The following is a 27,493-nucleotide window of genomic DNA, read 5'->3' as shown; positions in this document are numbered from 1 at the left end:
GCTCCACCATGGTCACCATGGGCTGCAGGGGGACATCTGCTCCACCATGGTCACCACAGCCTGCAAAGGAATCCCGGCTCCGGTGCCTGGAGCAGCTCCTCCCCCTCCTGCATTGACCTTGGTGTCTGCATTCCCTCACATATTCTCAGCCTCCTCCACTGGCAAAACTACTGTGTGCTCCCTTTGTTTTGATTTCTTCTTAAATATGTTTTCACAGAGGTGTAACCATCATCTTCAATTGGCCCAGGTTTGGTCAGTGGCATGTCCATCATCCYCAGAGCCAACAGCAATTGGCTCTACCAGACATGGTGGAAGCCTCCAGAAGCTTCTCACAGGTGCCATCTTTTTGGTCCCCCCCACTTCCAAAACCTGGGCCAAGCAAAACCAACACAGTTTCATAAAGCAGTATCAATCAAGTGCATCCAGAGCTGTGGAGACCCTTAAAGGGTACAATTTTTACAAGCCCAAAGGAACAGGAGCCCCAGAGACTCCAAGGACTGAYTTAAGATCTTCATAAGCCTTGTAAATCCTGCAAGACCTTGAAAGCTGAAGGAAAGTCTGGAACCCTGTAGGATTCCACACTGCCTTTTTCATTCTGCTCCTTTACAAWCTTATAATTAACATTTCCTTAGTCTCTTACAGGGCTCTGACAGAACAGATAGGTAGCATACTTTAGCATTTGTCTGCAGCTGTAGGTCTCTTGGCCATCACAGGATAATATATCTAGATTCCTTGAAATTCTAAATATGAATTAGTTGCTTAAACCTCTGAAGAAGGTTTCTTATGTTGCCTCAGAGACAGATAGAATGAAAATTCATGTGAAGAGCAAAGGTCATAATAGCTGCTTTAGTTGAAGCATAACTCTGCCTTAAATACTGCTACACAACCACATACACAAGTTGTGTTACAAGACAATGCTGGAAGTCAAAATATTGAGTGTGCCAGTTGGGAAATATCAGAAGTCAGACTGCCTGCACAGCCGTTGTCCAGATAGGTGTGAATGCAATACAGTCACAAGACCCACAGGAGAGATAATAACCTTTTTATGCCTCAACTAATTTTGAATTTCATTTCTGTCACCAGTGTGTGACCACAGGCTTATTGAAGGCACTGCCCAGATCCTTGTCTAAATGCAAAGTTGTTAATTTCTGGTGTTTTTTCCTGAGGCCCTAATCCTGCCACAGTTTGAGTGCCTCAGGCAGTATGCARATCTCAAGGAGAAAACCTCAGAGTCCAAGGTCATTCCATATGTATTGGATCTTTCTTAGAGCAGTAGATGACACAGACATAACTCTAACAGCTCCAGAAATACCCACTCACAGATGTATTACTAGGTAAAACACATGGGGATTTTGTCTCTCCTGGCAGCAAATGGGTGATTCACATTCACACAGCAGAGACTTAAATCTGTGTGCTACAGCACATTAGTCTCATCTTACTGTGCAGTTTACTTGTTTGTCAAACACACTGCGTGTTCTGCTGTCAGTGCCAGATGCCTGCATCAGGGACACCAGTACAAACTGACAGTCAGCCATGGAGATATACAATAAATAGATTCTCTTTGTGGTGCTAGCAAGCTGTGCTAAAGTACAGGGAGGTGATTCAAGACAGTCAGCATGGCTTCACCATGGGCAGGTCTTGCCTGACCCACCTACTGGGCTTCCATGATGGAGTGGCTATCAGTGGACAGGGGAAGGGCCACCATGGACTTCTTCAAACCTTTAATATGGCCTTCCATAACATATTTTGTTCTAAATTTTGTTCTAAATCATCCATCATGAGAGAGATGGATTCAGTGGATGGGCTGTTGTTAGATGGATAAGGAATTGATCGGGCAGTCACATCCATGGCTCAGATRGGCATCAGTGACGAGTGGTGTCCCTCAGGGCAGCAGTGTTATTTGTTATCTTTSTTAATAACAGACAGTGGCATTGAGTGCATCCTCAGCAAACTGGCAGGTGACACACCTGAAGGACAGGATGCYATCCAGAGGGACCTGGACAAGCTTGAGCAGTGGGCCCATGGGAATCTCATGAGGTTTGACAAGACCAAATGCAAGGTGCTGCACCTGGATCAGGACAAACCCTGGTAATCAACRCAGGCTGGGGGATGAACAGATCGAGAGCAGCCCTGGGGAGAAGGACTTGGGGGTGCTGGTGGAGGAGAGGCTGGACAGGACCCAGCATTGCGTGCTTGCAGCTCAGAAAGCCAAAAGCATCCTGCATCCAAGGCAGCGTGGGCAGCAGGGTGAGGGAGGGGATTGTGCCTCTCTGCTCGGCACTGGTGAGACCCCACCTGCAGTRCTGCAGCCACGCTGGAAGGTGTCCCTGTCCATGGCAAGGGGATTTGAACTGGATGATCTTTAAARTCCCTTCCAACCCAAGCCATTCTATGATTCTGTGATTCCATTTTGTGAAAGATACATGTTTTGGGATATGACTTACCCGTGGCATGGAAAGCCTGAGCCTTTTGACTTTTTTCTGCTATCCAGTTTTCTGGCTTTCAGGACTAGTCTTTTACAATGGAGGAATGGGTTATTCATTTTAACCCTTTGTCTCTCATGCTGCTACTAAATATGATGTGCAGATTTCACTTAGTCTCATTGTGAACCTGGAAGATGATTGATACCTATCAGTTTGGCATAAGTTCCTGCTTCCTCACCTGCTTTAATCTAGTCTGTATTCTTTAGATAAATATAAATACCTTTTTAACACTTCTTGAGATAAATGGGATAGCATGGAAACCTAAGCTAAGTAGGCATTGTCATTTTAAAAACCCTAGCTTTTTGGGCTGGATTCARATTCAAAATGCAGCTCTTGATTGATCAGTTCTTTGTGTGATCAAGAGATACAGYTGCTGGCTGGGTGAGTGAAATTAAGAAATGCTTGTATCAGGTGACTGATGCAGTTGGTCCCTCTCAACCTTTACAGAAGCTGAGACAGAATCAGATGCTTAAAAGCAGCACTCAGGTGTTCCCCGCCATGTTGCATAACCTTCTTTTCCTTGCAGCTCCCTCTTTATCCCTACACACCTCCTACCCAGCTCATTCACTGCTAGCTGCTCAAAACTTGCTGTGCTTTCACCTACGGGTAGGATATTTGTGTCATTGTGAGGACTGCTGAGCAGTGAAAGAGGGGTGGAAAGGGGCCTTGTAAGAACACAGATTTCTCATTCCAGTGAATGGTATCCCTGTGCTGGATAAGCAGCTCTCAGATGGTTATTTACCAATACCTGGGTAAGCTTGCATCCTTAACAGTGTAGACACATTTTTATGTACTCTTACGTAGATTTCTCTGTTGGAAAACCTTCAAGCTTCTGACATCTGTACCCGATTGGTTCCTCAAAAAGCAAGAGGCACTAAGCCCAGCAACCTGCTCTCTGTCAGCTGGGTTAGCAGACCTGAGAAGTTGTGATGCACATGTGACCACAGGGTTTTGAAGACATTTGCTGAAAGTGGAGAACAGCTGCACGGGTTCTGGATCCCGTGTTCCTTCCTGTTTCATGCAAGCAGGATGCTTCTTTCCTGCATTCTTTGTCCTTATCCTGGTTCTGAGCTGCATTACTGTGTTTTTCCCAGTAGCTGCTTGATTTTTCCTTTCTTTACTGACCTAGTTTGAGTCCTCTTTTCTAGAAGCCTCAAATCCCCAACATGCTATTCCCTTTCCTTACAGCCCAGTTTTTTCTGCTGTCTTTTGCCAAATAAGGCTTACCCAATTTTCCAACACAATTCTCTTACAATGCTGATTTTCCTCTCTTAAAGGCCTTTTGCAGTTTACATGCCTGTCCTTCTGTAGCCCTTTTCTCTGTCCCTGTCTCTTAGCAAACCATTCCCAAGTTTCTTGTTTTGCAGCTTCTTTTCAGATCAGTAAGCTTCTCTCCTCAGTTCATCTCCTTCTTGCCCAAAAAGTCCTTCTCTTCTGTCTTCTTAGCTCTCGATTCTCAGTGCCAGATCTGTCAGCTAGAGAAGGAATAGGGAACATGAATTTTCAATATAAAGCCTACTATAGAATTTTCAGGGGGAGGGGCAGGGGAGGTGTGGCAAACCACTATGGCTTTTCCCAATGAACTGTTTCAGCTAAAATAACTAAGGGGAGAGAAAAGAAGTACAGTCTGAGAGAAAAAAAATCACACCAAATACTTGTATTGTGACCAAGTTGTAAGTTGCAAGCATTTAAAAACAAGACATTTTAATCGGAAAAAAATTTTTTTTCCATGATTCCCAAGTCTGTAGAATTTTTTAAACTTTCTTTTCTCTTTCTGGTTGTGATTTGCTGCTGCAKTTTAAAAGCCATCTTGCTAGTAGGTGATTACAGAAGGGAGGAGTTGTCATGCTTTTAAGGATTTCATAAATCTTACAGGTATTTCTTTCTTTACAAACTTCTTGATCATCCCTGAAGAGAAATAAAGGGAGTTTAGCTGAACCATTAAAGTTACAAATTACTCTAACAGGTCCAATGAAAATTTATCTCAAGTGCTTTTGAAACTATGACCTCATTAAAAGCAGCTTAATAAACATTGCTTCATATGGGAGAAAAAACTGTAAAGGTGAAATGAGATGTCCCTGAAACAGAAAACTCAAGGTACAATTTAAATGTCATAAATAACCAGGAAGAGGGAGGAGTTCCACTTTATATATGAAAATATTCTGTTTGACTTTCTGGCTACTGAGAGTAAGGGAAAATCTTGTCTTCACAGACCTGTCAGGAAGGTGAAACCTTTTTTTTTATGCAGTTAATCTAAATAGTCTAGAATTTTAAGAAATCAATCTGAAATATCAAATGTATTTCAAGATGGCCATTCATTGAAGGAGACTCTGCTGGGCCATGTTATTATCTCCTTATAAAGCACATGGTCTCAGTATTTTAGATGTAATTCAAGGGCTTGKATCCTCAAATGGAAGCAGTCTCTACCTATTAAAAATATGCTGTTGTGCTTCTTTTTATAAGTAATTCAAGACAAATGATGGAAGGAGAACATTGCTATTGTAATCTCTCCTGTCCACCATCCAGGCTTCAAGCAAGCAGAGCAAAGGAGAAAACAACCCTTTCAGTTACTTTGTAAAATAATAGGGAATAAAGGATTGATCAAATCTTTCCACTTCACTGAGAGCTATCCAGATAAGCCATGAAATGCATCATGAAAGAGAATTGCCATCTCTACTACATGCTCATTCCTCTGGTCAGCTGGAACTGGGTCAGTAAGTTGGTTGCTCTGTTATTTAGCATGGTGGTTAACAGAGACTGTGAGAACAACRGGATGATGAGGTATCCTGGCTTGTGCTGGTCTGGAAAAAAAAATGAAGCATGTAGCTGAAGTACTTAAATTCAGAGTGCAGAGGTGAAAGTTTTACAGAAATGGTGATAATTAAGTTTTGTGGAGATTAAAGGAACTTTTGCATGTGCCATGCAATTCAAAGAAAGAGAAACACTGTAATAAGAAAAAAATCCAATTAAAAAAAAAAAAAAAAAAAAAAAAAAAACAGCCCCAGATTCATGGCTGAATAGCTTCATTCCCAGGCTAAGGAATAAGGGACAGATCTTATTTTCTTTACACTAGAGAGAATTTGTGCTGTAACCCCAGAACCTGTCTCTAAAAGGGCCATCTCTAAGGAAATAACAGCAGAAMGTCACCAGTCCTGCCTGCATTCCAGGGAGATGAAAACATGAAATTTTTCCCAAGACTTCCCCTGAGGGAAGGATTTTAAAAAATCTGGAACTGAACTACTCCATCCTCTTGACATTTTTTCATGGGTKTGAGACATCTGGACTGTGCCAGACAGTCTAGGCCAAGGGGAATRTGCACGAGGAGTCCCTTAGGTCATTTGCAGGAGCACCTGTACCAAGGCACAATGTAAGAGGTTAAACTGGGATACACTTGGGSAAATTTTTATTCCTTTACAGTAAGGGTAGTGCTTCATTAATCATTATACAGAACATTTATGCTTATTACATTGTATTTTTAGGTATCTTGGCTAAATATGAGCTATCTCAACTAGTGGTGTTTTAGTGCAAAACCAGTGTGGATGAGATCTGAAGCTGATCCTGTGAGACTGCACCATCTAGTACTTGGCACGTGGGAAATGGGTACTGCTCAGAGAAGGCAGTGCTAAGGTTTGTGAGCAGGAAATGTAGGTAGTGGGGAAAATCAACATTTGAGGTGAACGGGTTTATCTTGAGATCAGCATAGTTCCTCAAGATAATTGCACCAGTGCCACATATTACAACGTGATCTTGTTACACAGAATTATACTTTGAGTGGTGTTGCTCATCTCTACAATGAGTGGACTGTTTTGTTCTCTGTGCATTTGCTTTTTAAATCACATTCCCTTACAGTGATTTGAAGCACACATTATCACCTGGTTTTGTATCTTTTTCCTAAATGCCTGTTTACAACACTTTGTTCAYTTAAAGGGATTATTTCATAGCCTACGAACTCAATATTTATCAGAGTGGTTTGGGGAAACAGTACTGACAAAAATTGTTCTGTGTGTTAGCTTGTATTTAAAATTTTTTGTTTCGTTGTTTTAATCAATTCATTGGTGACTTACATTAGTGCTGTTTGATGTTCCTGAGTCCCATGATTTTCAGTTGTAAGGAAACTGGCCAGAATATTTGGACATCTTATTGCATGGTCATGTTGTTATTTCATTGTAGATGCTGGAGGACTCTAACGAAATGTTTCGGTGATAATTGAACTTGTATTTAGSATAAACTAAAGGCAAGCACCTGAGTGCATGTTTCATCTGTATTGTACCTACTTTCTTCTTGGAAGAGAAGAGGGTGGCAGTGGTTTTATGAAGGGCTTCTCTAGACTGTTCACCAATTTCATCTTGAGTTGTAATTCTGACTCCAGCAGAAATGTCATGGCTCACTGCAGCCAAAAAAAGAGYGCTGAGCCCTCCTGAAGAGATGAGTAATGAAGGCTATGACAGCTTCCCAAGGTTGCAGGTAAAGCTGTGGCAAGCTGAAGTTTCTTCCTTCATCCTGTGTGCCTCCTGACCTTTCTTCTCTGGCTGATAAAATTGCATTTTTACGTGCAGAACCCACACCAGTATAAAAGCCATCTTTCTTTCCTAAGTTGTGTGGTGATCCAGACCCTCAGATTGCTTCCATGAAAATGGAAGCTTTGCCAATAGATGGAACTGCTGTAGGGCATCAAAGACAGTGAGGCTCTGGGGAGAAAAAGAGGCAGACAGGGGAGCTGAGGTGAGGATGCTGATGAGAAAGAAAGGGTCTTTAGGGTAAGGTTTCCTGTTSTATTTACATACAAGCATCTCTTACCCAAATTGCGTCTGAATTACAGGGTTAGCTTCCCTTTTTTTTTTCTGCCAGATAACCCGAAGGTTATATACATGAAAAGATGGTACCATGTTTACCTTGAGGCAGGGCTTTGGGATGTGTCTTGTGTTACTTAGGAAGTCCCTCTACAGTTTTTTTTTTAAACTCCTCATTGGGTTTTTCTTTATCCTTTATGTTACATCCAAAAGCTGTTGCTGATTCAGGTAATCTTGCCTGAGTTCTTAATTGAAATCTGAAGTCTTCAAGAAGCTTAAAATTTAAAAAAAATAGACAGACACGCATGCTGTGGTTTCCTGYCTGTCACTAATATTATTTTGACACAACATCTCCATAGCTGCAAAAAAATCTAAAACATCTCTTCCTGAAATTCTGCATGCCATTTTTGACTCAGTGAGGCCAAAAGCAGTTTACAACTAGCTGTTGTTATTTACATTTAACTTTCTTCTTTGAAAATAAACGTTTAATTTAGGAATTGCATTTATCTTGATTGTTGAMTATGCTCTGCTAGGTGATTGCACAGAATTTAGTAGGTTTTGCATGCACATGAAACTGCATCTAATGCCTATCCAGAGCAGTGCTACAGTGTGCTGTCCTAAGTGCTTAGGAGGTKAACAAGAGCCATCGATCTGTCTGTCAGCTGCCTCTTACAGAGTTAGCAGAGGCCTGGTCCAAACCTGTTTCACTCTGTCAGAAGATTTTCTTTAACTGATTTCAGCTGGGATTTAAAATAAAACCCGAAGGCAACAAAAAAAGAAAACCCACATATCCTATGTTTGAAGAGTTTTGCTTAAAGGGAAATAAACAGCAGACCTGTGTTTCTTTGGCCCCCTCCTCAGTCCTTACCAAATGGACACCCAGTTTATAACAATAAATATATCTTCTGCCAGCATAAAAATCTTCTAATTTAAGCACTGTTTACAGCACTAAATCAATGTTTTGTTTTCTTGCCAGCATAAGGTCTGAAGCATAGAAAAAACTTGTATTGCAAAGACCTGACTGATGCAGATTACTTTAAAATTGTTCTTTTTAGACTGTTTAATTATGCCCAGTTATCAGTCAGTCCTCTCCTTTCTACTATTGAAAAAACAACATGCCGGGCCCATTTTCTGTTCACCCCTTTGCTAAGATACTTCTCTTTTGGTACTCTGTTTTGTGCCAAGTGTTATAGGTCATATCACTTTGGGTGTAGATCACAGCAAAAGCCTCTACCCTTGAACATGCCACAAAAACTGTTAAGATGAGCAGCCACCTTGCACTTCATTTTATTTAGTTTCTGGCTTTCACATAACAGACCAGATTTCAAATGGCAGTATTTGATTTTGTAAATCATGGCAAGGCATTGATGCTGCTGGTCTGTCTCGGTACTTCCCGTCATTCTTTAGTTGGATATGGAATGTGGAAGAAGCATCAGCTGCTATGTTTAAACTAGTAAACACCTACAAAGGAAAGGTGAACAAGGAAGGATGTGTCCTTTCTGTGCTTCCTTATGAAGCATTCTCCCTTGCTGGAGGAATGGCWTTTTTGATACTTTAGGAAACTGGCTCACAGTTAGACTCATGATTTTAAGAACAGTGAAAACTTCAGCAGTTTACATTAAGGCTTTTCTTGTGGCCTCTTCCTACCTTCTGCCAGGTAACAGCCTAGAGCTGGTTTTTGTATTTTTTTGTGAAGCATTTTCAGGCAAAATTGTTCTGCCATTTCCAGGAATTAATTTAGAGAARGTTATTTTACCTACAATGAGAAAGATGGAGAAACTTAGCATTGTGAAGACRTGTCTTTTTGAAGCGCTGGAAAACAGCCATGCAGTTTGAGTGGGTACTGGTTGAAGGAGAGAAAGCCTTTCTCAGGACAGTCACTTCTGCTCATCCCAGTAAAAATCCACCCAAACTTAGACATTTGGAAGTCTTTGAAATGATGCAGCTGAGTGTGCTCAGGAAAAGCAGCATTTTGTGTCAGCTTTTCYGAAAGATTTTGTCTATGGGGGAAGCTTTTCCTTGTCTTCACAAAGCTCCTTTCAGTTCAKTGCTTCAGGGATTAGCAATGTAAGAATTAAAGTTGCCTGTGCAGCCTTAGTCAGATGCCTTAGTGCATATACATTATAGATTTTAATTGGAATGATTGCATACATTTTGCCATCCACACTCACCTGCTGTGTGGTACTAAGCRATCTGAGAAACAATCATGTGAGAGAAATGTTCTAAAAAAAGCTTCTGTCATCTTGATGCAAATGCTTAAACTGGGGCAAGTGGTGAAAGACATTTGTTAAATGACACGTCTCATGGATGGTTGTAAAGACTTTAGGCTTGGGTGTAGCTACTTCACATCTGCCCTACGGAGGTCTGCATTTTGGTACAGTGAACCCCAGCCTGGGTGTCTTAAACCGTCCTCTCCAGACAAGTGGRTGCTTTCAACTTTGAAATTCTTTGATCCTTGTTTATTTATCTCTACAATGGGGAAAACACCATGCTTTTGCTCTAAAGSATGGTTATAAAAGAAAACCATTAATAAACGTGTTGTAGGGAATACTCAGAGCTGCAGCATACAACAGCTCTCCCCCATCACATATGCTCAGAGRAGATTGAGAATCCTGTTTAGTAATTAAGGCATGAGCATGGAAAAAAAACGGAGAAGTGTTGCTACTTATTAAATATTCACCGTCTACCTTCCGTACGAGGCTCTTGAAGAAGGAAGTGTATGTGCTTATTTAATTAAAGAAGGGAGGTAAAAATAAGTACATCCAGGCAATATTCATTCTGGGGATCATTAAGTTTTGAGTGCTTTGTGCCCACATGGTGACCATAATATTTTCCTGTTAATGTCATTTTGTTTGTAAACAGACGCTTCTGATCTTTATTGGTGGGTACATGTGTTTTTATGATGATTTATATTGATGTTCTGCAGATTTTAATCAACTTCTCATTTGGGTTTTTTATAACTTGCATAAGTACAGTCTTTCTCTTATGGTCAGCTCAGCAGTGTTATGTGAAACAGCCTTCTTCTGAACACTGTGACCTCTAATTTTGCAAGGTCTTTACAGCTTAGGTAAATTTGGGTGGATTTCACTGGAAAAAGGAAAAGAACAACCAAAACCAAAGAAAAAAAGGAAAAAAACCCACAGATGAAAAAGGCTTTTCACAGTTTCTCCTTTATAGAAATTCAGTAATTGCTTAATTACAAATATGAGCACTGGAACATCTTCAAAAAGAGCAAAGTCACCAGACATGGGCATGAGAGGACCTGGAGCCGCTCTGAGCCTAGCAGCAGGAGCTGCTCTGGCAGGAGGTAAATGTCTTGTCCTGAAGCAAAGGAGGAGCCTCATGGGAACCTTGCCAAAGGTGACCCTGGCAGCAAGCTGGCAGGCTGTCTGCTGAGGTAGCAGATGAYAGAGTGCCCTTCTCGTTGCTGTGGCTCTAACAGTTATGGGCCACTTGGGTTTCTAAAGGTTATTGCTTAGTTGGGATTTTGGGAGTAGAAATGTGGGGAATTGGTTTTGCTGAAAATGTATGCTGCAGAGAACAGGGGGTATRGAAACTTACTTTAAATGTGTGAATACTCCCAGTAGTGCTCTTTCTGTATTGTTTGGAACAAGTRCTGGGAAGGGAAAAGCTGGAAATGTACAGGCAATCCTAGATTATTTTTGCAATGAGGGATCAAAGAGTTTATGTTTAGAACCGTGGCGTCTGTGTTGGATTTAAGGGTAATTTACCTCAATGACCTCCTCTATTTCTCTGAAATGTTTTTGCTGAACTGCTGCTCAGGCAGTACCAAAGCGGAAGGAGAGGTAAATAAACTTGTTTTCTGATTCATTTTACCAAAGTTTGTGCAACTCCTGAGAGCAGAAAAACTCTCACTCTGGTCCTCAGTGCAAAAACCTTCAGGTCAAATCTCAGCTTTGACGTTCTGCATGGTAGCCTTTTATAATGTGGCTGTGCCAATGCACCAATTATTTTCAAGACAGTTGTGCTAGAGCACAGATTATTGAACAGACCAAAGTTTCTGAGGGAAAAAAGTTGTACTGATAGTACACATTTATAGGATTAGAAATTTGTATTGTCTGTTATGAACAGCAATGTACAGTTTTATTTTTCTTTTCTTCTGTTCATAGTCACCCGATAGGCTTTGCAGAGAAGTGTTTTAGACTAGTGTGAAGCTCTGCCTGCTCAACCAAACCAAGTCAGCTGATGTCACTGAGCAGAAGCACCGCCCAGGTCAGCTTTCCAGGGCAGAGACTGCAATTAGCTTCAGTGCAGAGGTCACTAACACGTGCAAATAATAAGAAACCTTGAATGTGTAAGTTGGTTTGTCTCAGTACAGAGGACCCTGAGCTCACCAGGCAGCCTGGCTGTGTGGGAATGGGATCACTCATCCTGTTGGCAGGAGGAGTGGCTGTCACAGGCCCAGCATCTTGCGTATGTGGCTCTGCTGCTTCCAGGGCTTCAGCCCCCACTGCTGTGGCAGAGGGACAGGGACAGCTCAGGTGTCTTACTGTGTCTTGGTTTGAAAGACAGGTGTTTGCCAATGAAGGCAGGGACCCCCCTTGGAGTGATGGATATGACCCYGCTTCCCTCCGAATTATTATAGCTTTGAAAATCAAGGGCTTTCAGGCAAGGATATGGGTAAAAGGGAATAACAGTTTTTACTAATATGTATAACAAGGTGAAACAAGTAACAATAACAATAGCAACAACCAGCCCAGTCCCCAACCCAGTGACAGCCTCACAGAGACACGGCTGTGTCTCCCCTTTGGTGCAGTTCCAGTCCCAGCCGGCAGGGGCGCTGTTGGCTCCCGGCCGGGCAGGGCGGGTGCGATGATCCCCCGGTGGCTGCAGGGGGCGCTGTGCCGCGGGTCCCGGCTGGCTCACATCTCCCGCGTCGACAATGATGGACACAGAACAGCAGGAATGGATGGAGAAAAGAGTTCCTCTGCAAACTCACAGCGGAAACGCCGATCTCGGTGCTCCTCTGGACAGCAAGAAACTCCAGGACAGCAAAGAGATGAGCAGGATCCCGCAGTTGCGAGACGGGATGGAGCAGAGCTCACCCCTGAAGCTGGGATTGCAGGGGTCCCCGGCAAGGCCCAGGGGAGAAGATCACAGTGCAGCAAACAGGAACCCAATGAGCRGAGATGCTGGRCTCTGCMGAAAAAAAACAGTTGACCTCCTTCTCCTAGCGAAGCAGCACAGGATGTGAAGTTACCCCCCCACCACACAAACACACACACCCTCCTAGGGCTTAACAAGATCGTTTAGGTGGGTCAAAGGTCCCATTGTCTTCACTAATCGCCCAGCCATCAAAAGGATGACCTGGTAATCAGTGTATCCCAGCCACAAATGGGAAAGCAAAATTCCCCAAGAAAGGACACAAAAGGAGAAATCTTAACYCACAACATACTGACACWGCATTAACTTGTCCTTATTTGCCTTAACTGTTCTCTTATCCAGGTATCCAAACTATCCATGGCGTGCCTTTGCTCCAGAGCTTTTGGGATTATATGAGATGTCTTGTCCTGATGGAGCCTTGGACAGATGGGAACTGTCAACTCAATGCAAAGTTTGGGTTCTTGCGTGTTTGCAGTGTTTGTTCCCATTTATGAAGTGACARGGGATTTGTGTTCTGTAGGCTTTTGAGGAGAATCCGGCCCCATTCTAATTAGTACTGTTCCCTTTAGATGGAACTTAGGGGCGTTGTGTCAAATAGGCATAATTGATGGGTACTGCAGCTCTTTATATTGTCTGTAGTGTATACTGATGGATGTGCTTTCGAGGTTGCTGATGTAAAATTTGGCACACCAGCTGTGTCTTAGTTTGCAGGCAGAGGTACAGATTGTGTTGTTCTATGTGTCTGTGATTAGTCAGACACAGAATCATGCAAGAGATAGACAGTTTTGAAGATATAGTCTTATGCATTTTATTTCCTATCCTACTTGGAGGAGAAAATAAGTATAGGCAGTTCTTTTGGGCATATGAATCTGTCTGTCGGGCCCAGAGTTTTGGATGTTCCATCACTGAAAGTGTGCGAGGTTGGACAGGGCTTTCACCAACCTGGTCTAGTGGAAAGTGTCCCTTCTTATGGAAGGGGTGTTGGGACTGGGACTAGATGATCATTAAGGTCCCTCCCAACCCAGACCATTCTGTGATTCTATGGTTCTTTGCTTTTATCTGTGATTTGTGCAATACAAAAAATAGGGCCTCAGCAGAAGACTTATTATTTGTACCATTTTGAGGGCCTGTCTCATTTTGGAAGGTGGTTTTTAAAAATAATTATTTGTAGGTTCCATTCCTGGAATAAAATGCGGACCGAATTCCTTTGCTTCTGACTTCTGCAAACATTTTACAATCAATCTAATGGTGCAGTGTTTCAGGGCAGTTCAGGAGCCATCCTTCAGTGGAAAGGTCGTATTTGAGGCTCAGGTTGCCAGACTAACCATGAAGATGCACTTATAGGCTCCCAAGTTATTAAGCATGTGCTGCCATCAGGGGTAGAGATTTGGGTTCTTAATGGTCYTTTAAGTGCCACCTGAATTTTAAATGTGGTATTCTTACTCAAGGTAACAAAGGAAGAAAATTGCAGGGCTTATTCAAAATGTGCTCAGACGATCCTCAAAGAGGCAGATCCAGGATTTTCTGTACAGGCATCATCTCCCAAATCCCTTCTGCATTGTAAATTGTGCAATAGAGTAATCGTGTTTCAGATTTAAAGGGCACATGAAAAGAAAAATACCAATGAATTAAGAGATTGGGATTTTGTACAGCTTTTGAGCAGGGAAAGGGCTTAGTAAAAGTGAAAGGTGTGAGCATGAAACAGAGTTAATAGGWGGAAGCTGCATTCCGAGAACTGGGGCAAGTCTTTTGAGCAAAATGGGGGTTAAGCAGGTTTTTGTGGTCTGAACATAAGAGAAAGTCATAGAAAGTGGCAAGCTGATTTTGAATATATCCACWCCCACGCTGGGGAGCATTGTGAAGGCAGGGATGGTATTTCTACTGTTTAGTGACATTTCTTAGGTGAGAAGGATGGTGGGGCTGAGGTTGCAAATTATGAAATTAGGTAAAGGCAGCTCCTAAGTRTTTGATTTGAAGAACTTGACTGAATTGGAGGCATATGAATGAGCTGCAGAAATTAGGAAGCAAGAGGAAAATGGAAAGACTGTGCCAGTCAGCTGACAAGAACGTTAAATTGCTTGTGTGTTGGGGGATAATAGGTGGCACATTTTTTTAGGGAATTATGTCTCAGTTTTCCATTCTGAGGTTGAGAGGTTTCTCTGATACTGCTATCACTCATTCTGCTGACATCCTCTTGGAATTATTCCTATTTATCATTTTTGAAATTTGATTATTCTAAAGGTGAGAGGGTATAAAATGCTATTGGTGGCTTTTTTCCTTAGCAGCAATTTTACCTTTTTTTCCTGTGAACTTCCTTTCCGTTTGTAGATCAGCAGCTCTAGTGCTGTCCTGTTACTTGCCATAATGAAAAACACACTATTTTGTATATATATTTTTAGTACTGTTTTTGYCCCTCTAATTCTAATTCAGCCATGTAAAATGAGCACAGCTGTTGCTGTTGCTCTGAGCATCTCTGTGTCCCTCCACTGGACCTACTCCAACAGGTTCACAGCTTTCTGAGCTTTCCATAAATCCTTTTTAGAGTTTGCTAGCTGCCATTGATTCTATTTTGCCTATAAGGTGTGAGATGAATAAAGGTTACCCTGCTAAATGAAGCATGCACAAAGCCAGGGTGCAAACATTATGCAATATTAGTAGAACAGAATACCAAAGCCAGCACCCTGAATCATGTCTTGTGTGTGGTTCATTTATGACCTTAAGTCACAAACATATGAGAAATCAAATAATATTACTCTGAATGAGTAATAATGGTGCTACCCAGCTGTAGGGCATCTTGAATGTTGTTCCTGTGCCCTTTAAACACTGCACAAGTCTTACTCCTGCCTCTYTTCCTTGCTGCCACATTCCCTCTTGAAACCATTGACCCCTGATCCCAATCTCAATTTCTTAATTAGATCATCTTTAAAAATACATAATTATAACCCTTTCTTTGTGAAATAGAGACAAAATATGAGATATTTGCAGTAYAAGGAAAGGGTATTACATAAATAAGCGACCTCTCACCCCCCACCTCCACCGCCCCCAAAAAATTGGTATTTGTGTAACCATCACTCAGCTCTCTGTAAGGGACTTGGCTAGTCATTTAGTTGCTGTAAAAAAAAAAAATGAGTAAATGAAAATGCTCCTACAAAGGAAATTTAAATTGTTAGCAACGTAACTTAAGTGCTTTGTGATGTAGATGAAAAATAGGGCCGAAAGTGGGGTTTTGTCAAATGTATCTTGGTAAAATCTGCAGAAAGAAAAAGAAATGTGTGAGTGGGTTGAAGCTCTGAAGGAGAAAGGTAGAGAAAARCTTCCCAACTTCCAGCAGATCTTTCTCTTGCACACACATTTCTGGTTGTGGCTCCTGTTTTGCAAGAGATCGTGGAAAAGCCTGGTAAGTTGAATGCCACCTCTATGGCAGCCTCAGGAAAATGTGAGAAAGGAAATAGAGGAACCACAGGATGACAGAGGATTATGAATCTCACCATCACAGCTAAGAATTCAATCTTGCTGCTGGACTGTGAGGAGCTGGGACAACTCTAAGTGTATCAGTCTTACAGAGAAAATGTTTTCATGGACACAAAAATGGGGTTTGGGGCTGGTATTCACATAAAAGAAATAGCCCTTAAGAATACAGAAACCACACAGAGAATGACAAGATTCATTAAATTTAGTTTAAGATACTGTTCCACAGTAATGAATAGTCTGTGGGTTAATGAAGAAAAGTGGCTGTGAATAAAAGCATCGAGTCCCTGAGTGCTTTTATGTTGCTCCGCTGTCAGCTGTGCTGTAAAGGACCTTGCAAAATGGTCTGTGTGGAGACTGCCACTGCTAAAGCCACAGGTCTTAGAAATTAAATTCATCAAGTCAGTTTGAAGTCCTGCCTGTTCTTTGGGTTGGTTATCTGGTCTCAAGTTTGTACAACTAGCTGTGGATTTCAAGTGCCCTGTATCAGCTAAGTAARTATCAGCTTTGATTTTTGCATTTCAGCAATCTGGCTTCCCTAAGCAGTGGCAAATACTCAAAACTCATGGTGATAAGCCTAAGGTATTTTGATCCATTTCTGYTATAAAAAGCAAAAAGCTCAAGAGTCCCATCCAGACTGGCCTTGAACACTGCCAAGGATGGGCATCCACAATTTCTCTGGGCAACCTGCTAAATAGGACTATATGTACAAAAGAGCTTCTCCTACTTTYTTCTTTCAAGTGAGACAGGGAAGAAACCCAAGAACTTGGATTTCTTCAAAACGTTTTGCTACTTCTCTGGGCARCCATCATTGCATTTATTCTCAGCTGAGACTGAGATGCCAAATAAAGGCACAGATTTGGCTTCTTATTCTGTGGCTTACACACCAGACTCATCACTGCCATTTCTAAGTACCTTTTGCTTGTGTGCTGAATGCTGATGGTGGCATTTTGGGATGTCCCAGCCCTTCTGTAGTAAGAGCTGACTGCATTTMTATAAACTGCATTTATATGGAATGTTTTGTATTGGACCTTTTCTGGAGCTCACAATGGCTCAGATACACAAATACACGCACATACTCCCCCAACATTCTGTTGGTTTCTGTTAAAAGAAAGCAAGTTCAAGGAAATGGTTGTGCATTTCTGCATTTCAGGATTTGTGAGTATCCTTCTATGAGAGTTCACTCAATGGGTTCTTTGGGGARCAGTCAATGATTGTCCCTTATACATCAGAGCTGTTGCATATATGATTGCTGAGTGGGTACTGGAAAAGGGTAATTGATTTTTGTGAATCAAAAAAAGCACAGAGAGAGCTGAGGAAAGCAAGAATATACTCTAAGGCATTTTGGAGTGTTGGGGGGATTGAAACTGATTCCTTCAATCATAATTTTCTGCAAAAGTTCCAACTTTTTGCTCTTAAAGGCAAGAGTGTCAAAGATTTCGGGGGGGTTTTTTTTCCAGTTCTTAACACTCTTCCTTTACTAAGATGTGGTTCTGTGATCCACTAGTCTGAATATGAGGCTCACAGGTAATGGATATAAAAATTAGGGTTCCAGAAAGGGAAAAAGAAATTAAGGTTTTGGGTGTACAGGCAAGAAGTGAATGGAGAAGAAGCTCCTCCCTGAGGAAGAGATTGCTTTACACAGAATCATAGAATTGCTATGGTTGGAACAGATTTCTAAGATCAGAAAGTCCAGCTGTCTAACCATACTTGCTATCTGTAGCTGCAAAGATTTTGTATGAAGGGAACAAAAAAAAAGATGTGAGGAGCAGGAGAGCACACTTCTCTGATCAAGAAAAATAATTTCTGTGAAATACTGTCCTCTGGTTTTAGCATGTGAGGCTCATTTAGATATCTAAAGGCACTGCTACAAAAGTGTTAAAACTTGGCAKTGCAGGAACTAGAAGGTTTAAGGACCTATGTGTCTTTTTCTGATCTGAATCAGCATCTTGCTGTATTTTTTTGACTACTCTCAGTCAGAGAATCCCAATAGAGAAGGACCTGCTATATACAATTGTAAGGTGAAAAACTTGGTAGTCTGGGAGCACCTAATAGGGACGAAGCTTGGMAAATTAGTGTGATATAGTAAGATATTCACTTATTTGTCACATCCTTGCTAGAAAGTATAGCAGCATCCAAGAGAGGTCAGTAGTAGTCTTCTGAAGCTCTGTGTTACAGTTGGTCTAGCTGACTCTAAAGAGTCAAAATCCATTTTGACATCCTTCTCTGTGTCAAGCTCTTTTATGCTATTTGTACCTTGTATTGCCATGACTTTGAAAAAAATGAGAGAGCGCCCCAAACCTTGCAGAGAAATGAGAAGCTGCAGAGCACAGATAGCAGTACCAGAGCTCGGTGTTCCACAGGAACAAGCTCAACAGCAGTACTCCCAGCTTGGAGTACAAGAAGGCTTTGGAAAGGAAAATAAAAAAGCATCATAGACTAAAGAATTTTGGTTTCCCRTGGATTTAGTGTCCTTATTGATTGCAGGCTATGACTGAATCTTTCCCCTTTCTAGGGCATTTAAAGGTGCTGTTTCACATGTAGATCCTCTGCTGCCTCACACAAACAGCTCACATTTTGGTTTCCCCACTGTGGCTGTCCTAGTGTTTTTTGTCCTCTACTACCCACCAGTTGTTGACCTAGATTTCAGATACCACGAGGATCAGTTAGGATTAACAGATATATACATTTACAAGGACATAAAGAAACACATGTAATGTGATCTCTTGATCAGGTTAAAAATACACGTTTTGACTTTTTAAATTATTTGTGATTATCTTTAGAGGCAAAGGAGGTTGGTAACACTTCCTATTTTATCCTAAATTTTTCTATATCATATAGCATGTTTACATATCTTAAAGGTATATTCAGAATATAACTCCTTACTGCCAGTGATTTAAGCTGTCAGATAAAAAAGGTGTGTTGCTATCTAGCTGAGGAAATGTATTAGCATGCAGAAAGCAATGCTGCTTCCTCTGGGAGGTTTTAATCAGGCCTCTTGTAGTGATTGAGATGCAGTACTCCAAAATGAGAAAAATTATTAACAAAATCAAAAATCTAGAGTGTCTTTCACRCAGATATTCATCAGTGTGTCTTATGTAATTACATAGTCAATAAATCAACATAGTGTGTAAGTGCTTCAGTCATGGTGTAAATATCTTAATGACTGAAACATCTTCATATATGCATAATTTATACCTGTATGATTCATTTTTCATAGCTATGCTTTACTTCAACATGAAAAACTAATGCTTCTCTGTCAGAGAACGTGTGCTTGATTATTGCCCTGATTTCTCTTCCTTGTGCTCCTTCTCCACCATTAGACTCACTCCATTTCTTCTCTTCTGGTCCCTCTAATGTAGTTATCTTATTTATTCATCCTGTCTGGCTTGGTTTGCCTCCCCAGTGCATTTCAACAGGCACCTGGGAAATAACACTCAGGCATAAGCTGATCTTGCTTGTGCTGTTTCCTAAGTAACTGGAAAAAGGACCAGCRTCTTGAAAGATTTACACATTCTTGACAGATATTTGCATTCAGTTTYCTCTCCTCAAGGCAGCCCTTGCAGGAAGGACTTGTGCAAGCTGGGCTTTGCCATTTTCTGGATCAATGCGAGTTAAAACCTTTGTTGAGGTACTGATGACAAACATTGTTTGAGTCCTCTTCCCATATATTTGTAAATATGAAACTTGTGTATAGCTCCAGAAACCACTGGAATGTTGAAGATAAAAATAACTTCCTCAGTGCAGGAATGGGAATAGGGAATACATAAATTCTGCTCTGCTGCACATGCTTATTTGTCTGTGTGCAAGGCACTGCATGCATCCAGCCTTACTTAGACCCTTAACCAAGTCATCTAAGACAGGAATTTAATTGTGGTGAACTCCTTCTTTAGTTACTAGAGAAAGACTGGCAATTGCTGGGGACAATTCATCCAGCCTTAAAGCTACTTAGTGCTTGAAGCTCCAGGCAGAAATGTTACTGGGTGGCCTCTATTGTTTTGGCTCAGAATTTAAAGACCAGGTTTGTGGAGCAGCTTATTTTGATAGTGCCTGTGAAGGTTCAGCCTTTAAAAATTCAGCCCTTKTTGGGCACAAAAGTTAATCACTCATATTTAATGACAACTTCAAAATTACTGATTCTTGCCTTCAAACCCTCAGATTTCAAACTTGAAAAAAAAAAGAAAACCAGCAGGAATATAAAAATTATTTCAAATTGTGGGGGTAAAAAGAAGTTCTATAATAATTAACTGATTCTTTTCTGGTATTTCATGTTATTGCCYCCAACCTTTTTTCAGTCAATTTCTATATGTAGTTCCTACATTACTTGCTAACAAGGAAGAGCACCTTCATTGAGTGTTCATCACACTCATTCAATTTCTTGTATTATAATATAGATTGTTAATTTTGTTTGATAATACAGTTTTGCTGTCTCTGTTAGTATTACATTTTTAGATTTAATATTTTAATTTAGATTTAGATTTTATTTTTTTAGATTTAAGACTGAATCCGTCTTTAAGACTGATGTCTTATATCTGTCTTTCATACTTGGAAGCCAGCTGCAGTTCTTTTAGAGTTTCAACCTTAGTGTCTTCTGAGACACATCACAACTGAGTATTGTCTTTGCATCCTTACAGCTGGCTCCAGTGTGTTGTGAATACCAATCTCTCCTCTTTGCTGGCAGGACATTTGGTAACTTTGGTCCAGCATAAGTCTTTGTTTATTCAGTTTTTCCTTAGCACTTATCTCTCTTGGGTATAGTTTCTCACCACATTCAGTGATCATGACTGTTGTTCCATCTTATTTTCCTTTTTTCTGAATTCAGTGTTGGTCATTTACTATCTATGCCCTGTTGTAAGTCAGTGTTTTATCCAGAGACAGATATTACAAGAATCTTCTGAACCTCCTCACATGTATTTGACTTTAACTCCTACTACTTCTAGCTGTCATGCCTCCTGCACTTCCAGTGTTTTCTCCTAAACTGTCCTGTCTTTTTGTGAAGAATTTCTTATAGAACCTTTGTTCACCTTCTTAATTTGATTATTATCGCTGCTGTCTGCAGACCTTCMTCTTCTTTTGATAAAGTTAGTTTGGCTTTCTTCTCTAACCTATTTACTTACTCTTCTTTTTTTTCAGATAATTTTCTACTTTTTAATTATTTCTGTTTTTCCAGCATGCCTGTTTTAAACTCCAGGTAATTTTAATTTTCTGTTGTTCAAGAGAATGATTCACTAATACATCCTGTTTCCCTCAACTGGTCCATCTCTGATTCTGACACACTCTGAAACTTTCAGGCATCCCAGATTCACAAACTTCCTCTTGCTTTTATAATTTTCAACATTAAGAGGTGATTATTGACACCTTAAATTATGCTATTCCAGAATATGTTGAAGTGGTATRTTACGTGGTTAGAGAAATAGAATAGCCATGCAGATTTAATGTGGGGGAAACATGAAAATGACATAAATACCACGTTAGTATAATACTGATGTTTTGTTGTCTAATTTTAACAGATTCAGTAGCAACAGCATCTGGGCCACTGCTAGTTGAAGTTGCCAAAACTCCTGGTGCTGCTCTTGGGGTTGCACTAACTACCTCGATGTGCTGCAACAAGCAGGTCATTGTCATAGACAAAATCAAATCTGCAAGTATTGCAGACAGGTGAGTGTGACAGAGGGCTGACACTGCAGGTCCATGTATCCATTTTACTGCTTTTTCTGTTTGGTCTGGTTTTAAAGTAACCCTTCCCTTTTTTTTTTTTTTTTTTGAGAAAATCGACTGAACCAGATCCTCTCAAGGTTGCATGCCTTAAAATTAGCACTTTGTCAGATTGCTGTTCCATACTGCCAAGTGTAAGACTTCCAGGACACCATCTACTTTAGCTCATTCATGCAGTATTCAGTGACAGAAGCCACCCCCCGGGTAATACGTGACCAGCTGCTTGCACCGTGAAACACAGGAGTTTAGAGGTCTGCCCTGGCTATTAAATGTGATGCTGTGGCAGAGATTAGTATTATTTWAAAAAAACCCCAAAACCTACTGGAATTCTTGAGGTAAGCCCACCATGTGGAACAGCTGTCAAGGGAAGTAGATTTTGAGGCTTTGCAACCTTGAAGTGTTCTTTTAGAATGCATCACTCATCCTTGTGGCACAAAATGGAACTCCTTGTGTCTGGGTTCTTTTACTATACTTCAGGATGTAAGTGAGATATAAGAAAGACTGGCTTCTGTATTTTGAAATTGTTTTGCTGTAATTTTCCCATTTCAAATAAAACCATTTAAACCATTAAAATTATAGATAGATGTTTTTCCCCAGTGGTCTGAATCTCTGGAACAGAGTTGTGGGATCTTTTCTGGGGCGCATGTGTGTGTGTGCGTGTGTGTTTATACATATGCAGTATATTTCTATATACATATCTCTATCTAAAATTTTTTAAAATATTATGTTTCAGCAGCAAATTCCTCCTGCATGTCCCCAGTCACCTTACCTTGTAACTCCTCTTTGGCAACGGTGCTTTTGGTAGCACCCACTTGTAGCAGTGASTCTACAGCTCCTCTGTGGGCTTTTCCCTCCAGTAGAAACTTTGAGAGTGGCGGCCATTGATCCAGGGGTGTTCTCCAGTTCAATGGTGCAGGATGCTTTAATTTTCTCCCTCTGTTTTTTCCCATTTCGCAGGGGGTAACCAATTAAAGGAGCTGTCCACTTGACTGGTACGTCGGGATGCTGACTGCTGTGTTTGCATTTCTCAACTCATCCAGTAGCCAGTCTCTTGAGTGCAGCGAGATTTAGCAGATAGCCCCCTCCCGACCCCACTCCTAGAGTCACCATGCTAGCCCTGGTTTCATTATTTGTTTGACTACTGCATAATTTCATCATCATTTACAGCTTTTGTACTAATAAATGTTGAACTAGAACTCAGAAAATGATGAACTGGGTGCTTGTGTGAGGGATATGTAACCAAGCTATTCAAGTCTCCTTAAGCTCTTCTCATTTTATCCTGCTGCCATTCACACATATTTTTAGAGTCAGCTGCCCCATTGCAGTTCTGTGAGTGATGTCTTGGCATATGCTCAATTAACTGAATTGTTTTTAAGGTTTGTTTTGATAGAGATAAAGTCTGACCAGTGACAGTGCCTACAAAACACAAATGTCTCTCGAAAAGAAAGAACACGTTCTTAGTTGTCATGACCAGTTTGAAGGCAAAAGAACTCACTCTGCAAGCAAAGAGCATACCTGATCATACCAAGTTTTTCCCCTTTTATTTAGATGTGGTGCATTACATGTAGGAGACCATATTCTGTCTATTGATGGCACCAGCATGGAGTACTGTACGCTGGCAGAAGCAACGCAGTTTTTGGCCAATGCAGCGGATAATGTCAAACTGGAGATCCTTCCCCACCACCAGACACGGCTAGCACTGAAAGGCCCTGAGCACGGTAAGAGGATCTGTGGCACCAAATACCTCCCTCCTTCTTTCACTTTGCCTGCCTGTGCTGAATGGTCAAAGCTATTGCTGCAGTTACATCTGTAAATGTTGTTTCAGCTCCCCAGGTTATGCTTCTGCAGTTTCTGAGCAGCTCTGTGTTTTCTTGGTCTTAGTAAACCCTCTGAGATCTCTATGGCTAGAGAGGGAAATGTTTTGCTAAGAAATAGCTCTACAAACTTGCAAGTGTACATAAAGACACCTCATGACACTACTGTTGCAATCATTGGGGGTGCCCCCAGATACTTCAGTAAATGAATCTCTACATTGCTTCTTAAATTTAGAGTGGGGAAGTAGAACCACAGCCAACTTATTTTCAGCATATTGACTTAATAGTTACGGTCGCCTCATTAATAGCACTTACTCCCCTAATGCGTAAACCCCTCCTATATTTTCTCTTGTTAATGGCATTATTATTTATATCTGTCATCTTTGAAAGTATTTCTGAGATTGCTTCATGGGTCACTGCTTATGGAAACTGTTTGAAAGCAGTTCCCTAGACTGCAGACCTTTTCACTGTGATACTTATTTCATACCAACATGCTTGAATAGAATAGCTTTCCATTTTCAAATCAAATATATATAAATATATATAAAATGTCTTAGTATTTGAAGATGGAGGCTGCCTGTCTTGTCTTCTAACTAATCCTGAGAAAGTGGCTTATTCACAGAACTCATAAATTCAGTCTGAAATACCACATGTTGATAGACATCACAGTGGCAAGTGTTATCAAATATACAGAGAATAGGTGTGTGTGTTGCATCATGAACAAGTGCTATCATTTTTCTCAGCCTGTGGTACTGTGCTTCTGCCTCTTTTAGACCAGGACAATGTCAGTGATGGTAAATGATCTTGGACACCCACTAAGATCCAGGCTGTCCCTCGATAAGTGATGCTCTGGTCAGTTTGGTTCAGAGTGGGGAATACTGAAATAGTGACGGAGGAGACATGAGTTCCTCCCACACCACGGTGAACAAAAAGTAACTTTTGAAGTTACTTGTTCTCCCATTACTCAGTTCTTTCCCCTTCCCGCTTAAGCTGATTAGAGCCACAAGGAAGCAGAGGGTGGTATTGCACAAGCAGAATGAGATGGAGGCCAAATTTGTGATGTGTTCCAATTCTTTTCAGTATGACAGTACATTGCAAACASCTCTTTCTTCTTTTTTTGAAGCAAAGATGTCACACGATTTCTGGCTGGTTAAAGAATCTCTGAAGACAGTTTCTTCTGGGAAGACAAATGCCAGAGCCAATGATTTGAGTAGATGATTGTATKACTTGAAGAAGTTGATTTGTTAACCAACATTTAAAACAGATTAATGCTGTTAATGTGCTAGCAACCAGTGTAGATGCTTAGACAAAGCAATGCTTTTGCTACTCCAGAGTTAAGAATTGACTGTTAAAAAATCATATCAAGGTTATCTGCAAAGAATGATGTATAAGAGCATCTTTTGGGGGAGAGTATCCCTAAAGTGATAAAGTCGCTTTCTTCAGTCAGGCAGAGTAAGTAGGATATTTACAGCCCTTTCCAGCCCCTCACCAGGTGGTGCTGCTCCCATGTCATGACCAATTCGAGATATAACAAGCTTTATGGAAGCAAGTACTCTCTTGGAAACAGCGTTTCATCAGGTGTGGTATGGCCTAAAGGCTGCAGAGAATGAAAGTCTCCCTTGATGTGTCTGGAATAAGCTGAGTCATTAGGGCTATATCTGCTGAGCTCAGTTATTGGTTTTGTGGGAATATGTTAGGAATTTAAAATGTGCAGGAAGTCAGTATAGAAAATAAATTGAAATTTTAGCCCTAAAATAAAGTGAAGAGCTCTATAAAAGATAGGATTCTTTTTCATGTTTTTTTTTTCTTTTTTCCTTTATACTGCTGACATTCATTTCTCTTGCTGCCCCATTAGTTTTATATTTACTCTACACAACTCTGGGTTGGAATAGCTCAAATTACCACTAAATTACTATGGTTACACACAAAAGGATTTTCTTTTACAGAACTTTTGTTGAACTGGGATTATCCATCTACAAGCTGAGCAAACTGAATTTGTGTACCTTCCCAATTTGTAGGACATTTTTATCTCTACTCTCAGCACGAAAATAAAACATTAAGAAAAAATCTCAAGGACTACCAGATAATTTCCTGCTGGAAGCAGTCTTTTTAATTAGACAAAGCTCACAGCAGCTTGAAAATAATGAAAATCCACCTGGCTACATTGTTCTTATCAGATTTTAATTTTTACACCATAGTTAAAGTTAAGAAATCTCACTGTCTTTGCACGTAATTGAAGAGGGGTTTGTCTGAGAAGACATGATAAGTTTGCAAGACACATAAGGCCATATCAGGCTGCTTCTGGTGTTTCTGGGACTTTTCTGGCTAACATGAGATTTTCCAAAGTCCTGGAGGGTGGTGGTGCCAGGGGAGCCCCAGGGGTGCAGACCCATCCTGGTGCTGGCATCACACCTCTCCCTTATTTTTGATAATCTGATATAAGGGGGGGAAAAATAATTATTTTGATTCTTTTTCATGTGCTAGGTCAGAGAGAGTGTTCTCAGGGAGGGATTCAATTCTGGGGCAATCTGACTGAAGGCACAGGGCCAGGTTAGGCAGTTCCAGGGACTGCAGGGTCTCCACCACCCCATCAGGCTGCCGGGACAAGGTGAGCCCCTGTGCTCCCTTTTCCTTGTCCCTTCCCTGGTATGAGCTCCACGCTAAATCCACCCTGTAAAGAAAGGCATCACTTTTGAGTCAGAAGGGTTGCTACAACCAGGCAGTTAGCAGATCACTGTTCATGTTATGCTCATGAAATGAAACAAAAGGAAAGCTTTCCCTCAGCCMCAGCACAGTGTTTGTGTGGTGGCTTTCCTTTCCTCTCCTCACTTTGTCTTGTGGAATAAGATTTGAATGCAAGGTGTAGATCCAACCTAAACACTCAAGGTTTTGGGCTTCTGTTGCAGTCCAGCATGGGGACAGACATGCCTGCAGCCACTATAGGTATAGCAGGTAGCAGAGGGACACAGGTAGTGCAGCTCATGGGATAAAGACAACAACCTCTGTTTCATAGAAACTGAAARAGGGCAGGTTTAGGTTGGATATTAGGAAGAAATTCTTCACTGTGAGGGTGACGAGGCACTGGAACAGGTTGCCCAGAGAAGTTGTGGCTCCCCATCCCTCCCTGGAAGTGTTCAAGGCCAGGCTGGGTGGGGGCCCTGAGCCACCTGGTCTAGTGGAAGGTGTCCCTGCCCATGGCAGGGGGTTTGGACCAGGATGGTCTTTAAGCTCCCTTCCAATCCAAAGTGTTCCATGACTCTGTAGTTTGGGTGCATCCTATGGTGGATTAAGACAAAATTCAGGGAATGCTTCCCTGTTTGAACTATGCCTTTATGGTTCAGCAAGGATGCAGACATACTGAATGTAATGATGAATATACTGTATTTAATCAAGAGATATTTCAATCACTTTCCTTTAAGGTTTGACACATCAACTGAAGTGCTTCCCATTCTCTTGTTAAATACCCATCTTCGCTTTTGGCACATCCCAGATTCCACATACATAGAACCAGCAATTAAATAATCAAATATGATCTCAAATTTTATCCAGTGAAGGATCATTTTAAAGTTTTGAAGATCAAGTTAAGAAGAAACCAAAGCAAAACCATAAAATTGCACATCCAGCTGATCAATAAGACCTCTTTTCTTTATTAACCACCTTTCAGGATAGAGTTTTCCTGCTGCTGGTCTTGGGAGGTCATTTACTGCATAGAATAGCATAATGCCAGCAATAGATTGTAGCAAAATTAAAATGTCAATACAGTAAATTGAAATGGCAAGCAAGCATCTCCATTCTAGGCAGTGCCATGTAAAGTATCTGGTTGGTCTTTTTAAAGTAGATTAATGCAAGCAGATGCTGTTAACCTTCAGTTAGTGGTCATATGTAGTATGTTAGTATTTTCTGAGAAAGTTTGCAATCTAGCCCCTAAGGCAGAGTGAGATTCGAAATGGATTCTGTAGTCATCTTTTTAAAATAAATACAAAAAAGAAGGCAGAAGCATTTTTTTTTTGAGAAAAAATAATATTTCTGCTCCTCAAGTTAGCACCCCCTGATAAGAAGACAAGACCAGGTTATTTATTATTTTATTTTATTTTATTTT

At 40.9% G+C, this 27,493-nt stretch overlaps 1 protein-coding gene across 4 annotated transcripts in view; it reads left to right on the top strand.

Moving 5' to 3' along the window:
- Window positions 1-27,493, top strand: part of GRIP1 (glutamate receptor interacting protein 1) — a 312,647-nt gene that overhangs the window by 245,250 nt on the left and 39,904 nt on the right. For all 4 annotated transcript variants that reach the window (XM_057377277.1, XM_057377269.1, XM_057377287.1 and 1 more), the window contains exons 8-9: window positions 21,376-21,523; window positions 23,129-23,298. In XM_057377277.1, coding sequence (XP_057233260.1) covers window positions 21,376-21,523; window positions 23,129-23,298 — 318 coding nt within the window. The remainder of the gene's footprint in view (window positions 1-21,375; window positions 21,524-23,128; window positions 23,299-27,493) is intronic.

The sequence above is a fragment of the Malurus melanocephalus genome, unplaced genomic scaffold, assembly GCF_030028575.1.
Source record: "Malurus melanocephalus ecotype Western Australia unplaced genomic scaffold, MMel_1.1 scaffold_10, whole genome shotgun sequence".
Taxonomy (NCBI): domain Eukaryota; kingdom Metazoa; phylum Chordata; class Aves; order Passeriformes; family Maluridae; genus Malurus; species Malurus melanocephalus.
This window is presented reverse-complemented; position numbering and strand designations above follow the sequence as displayed.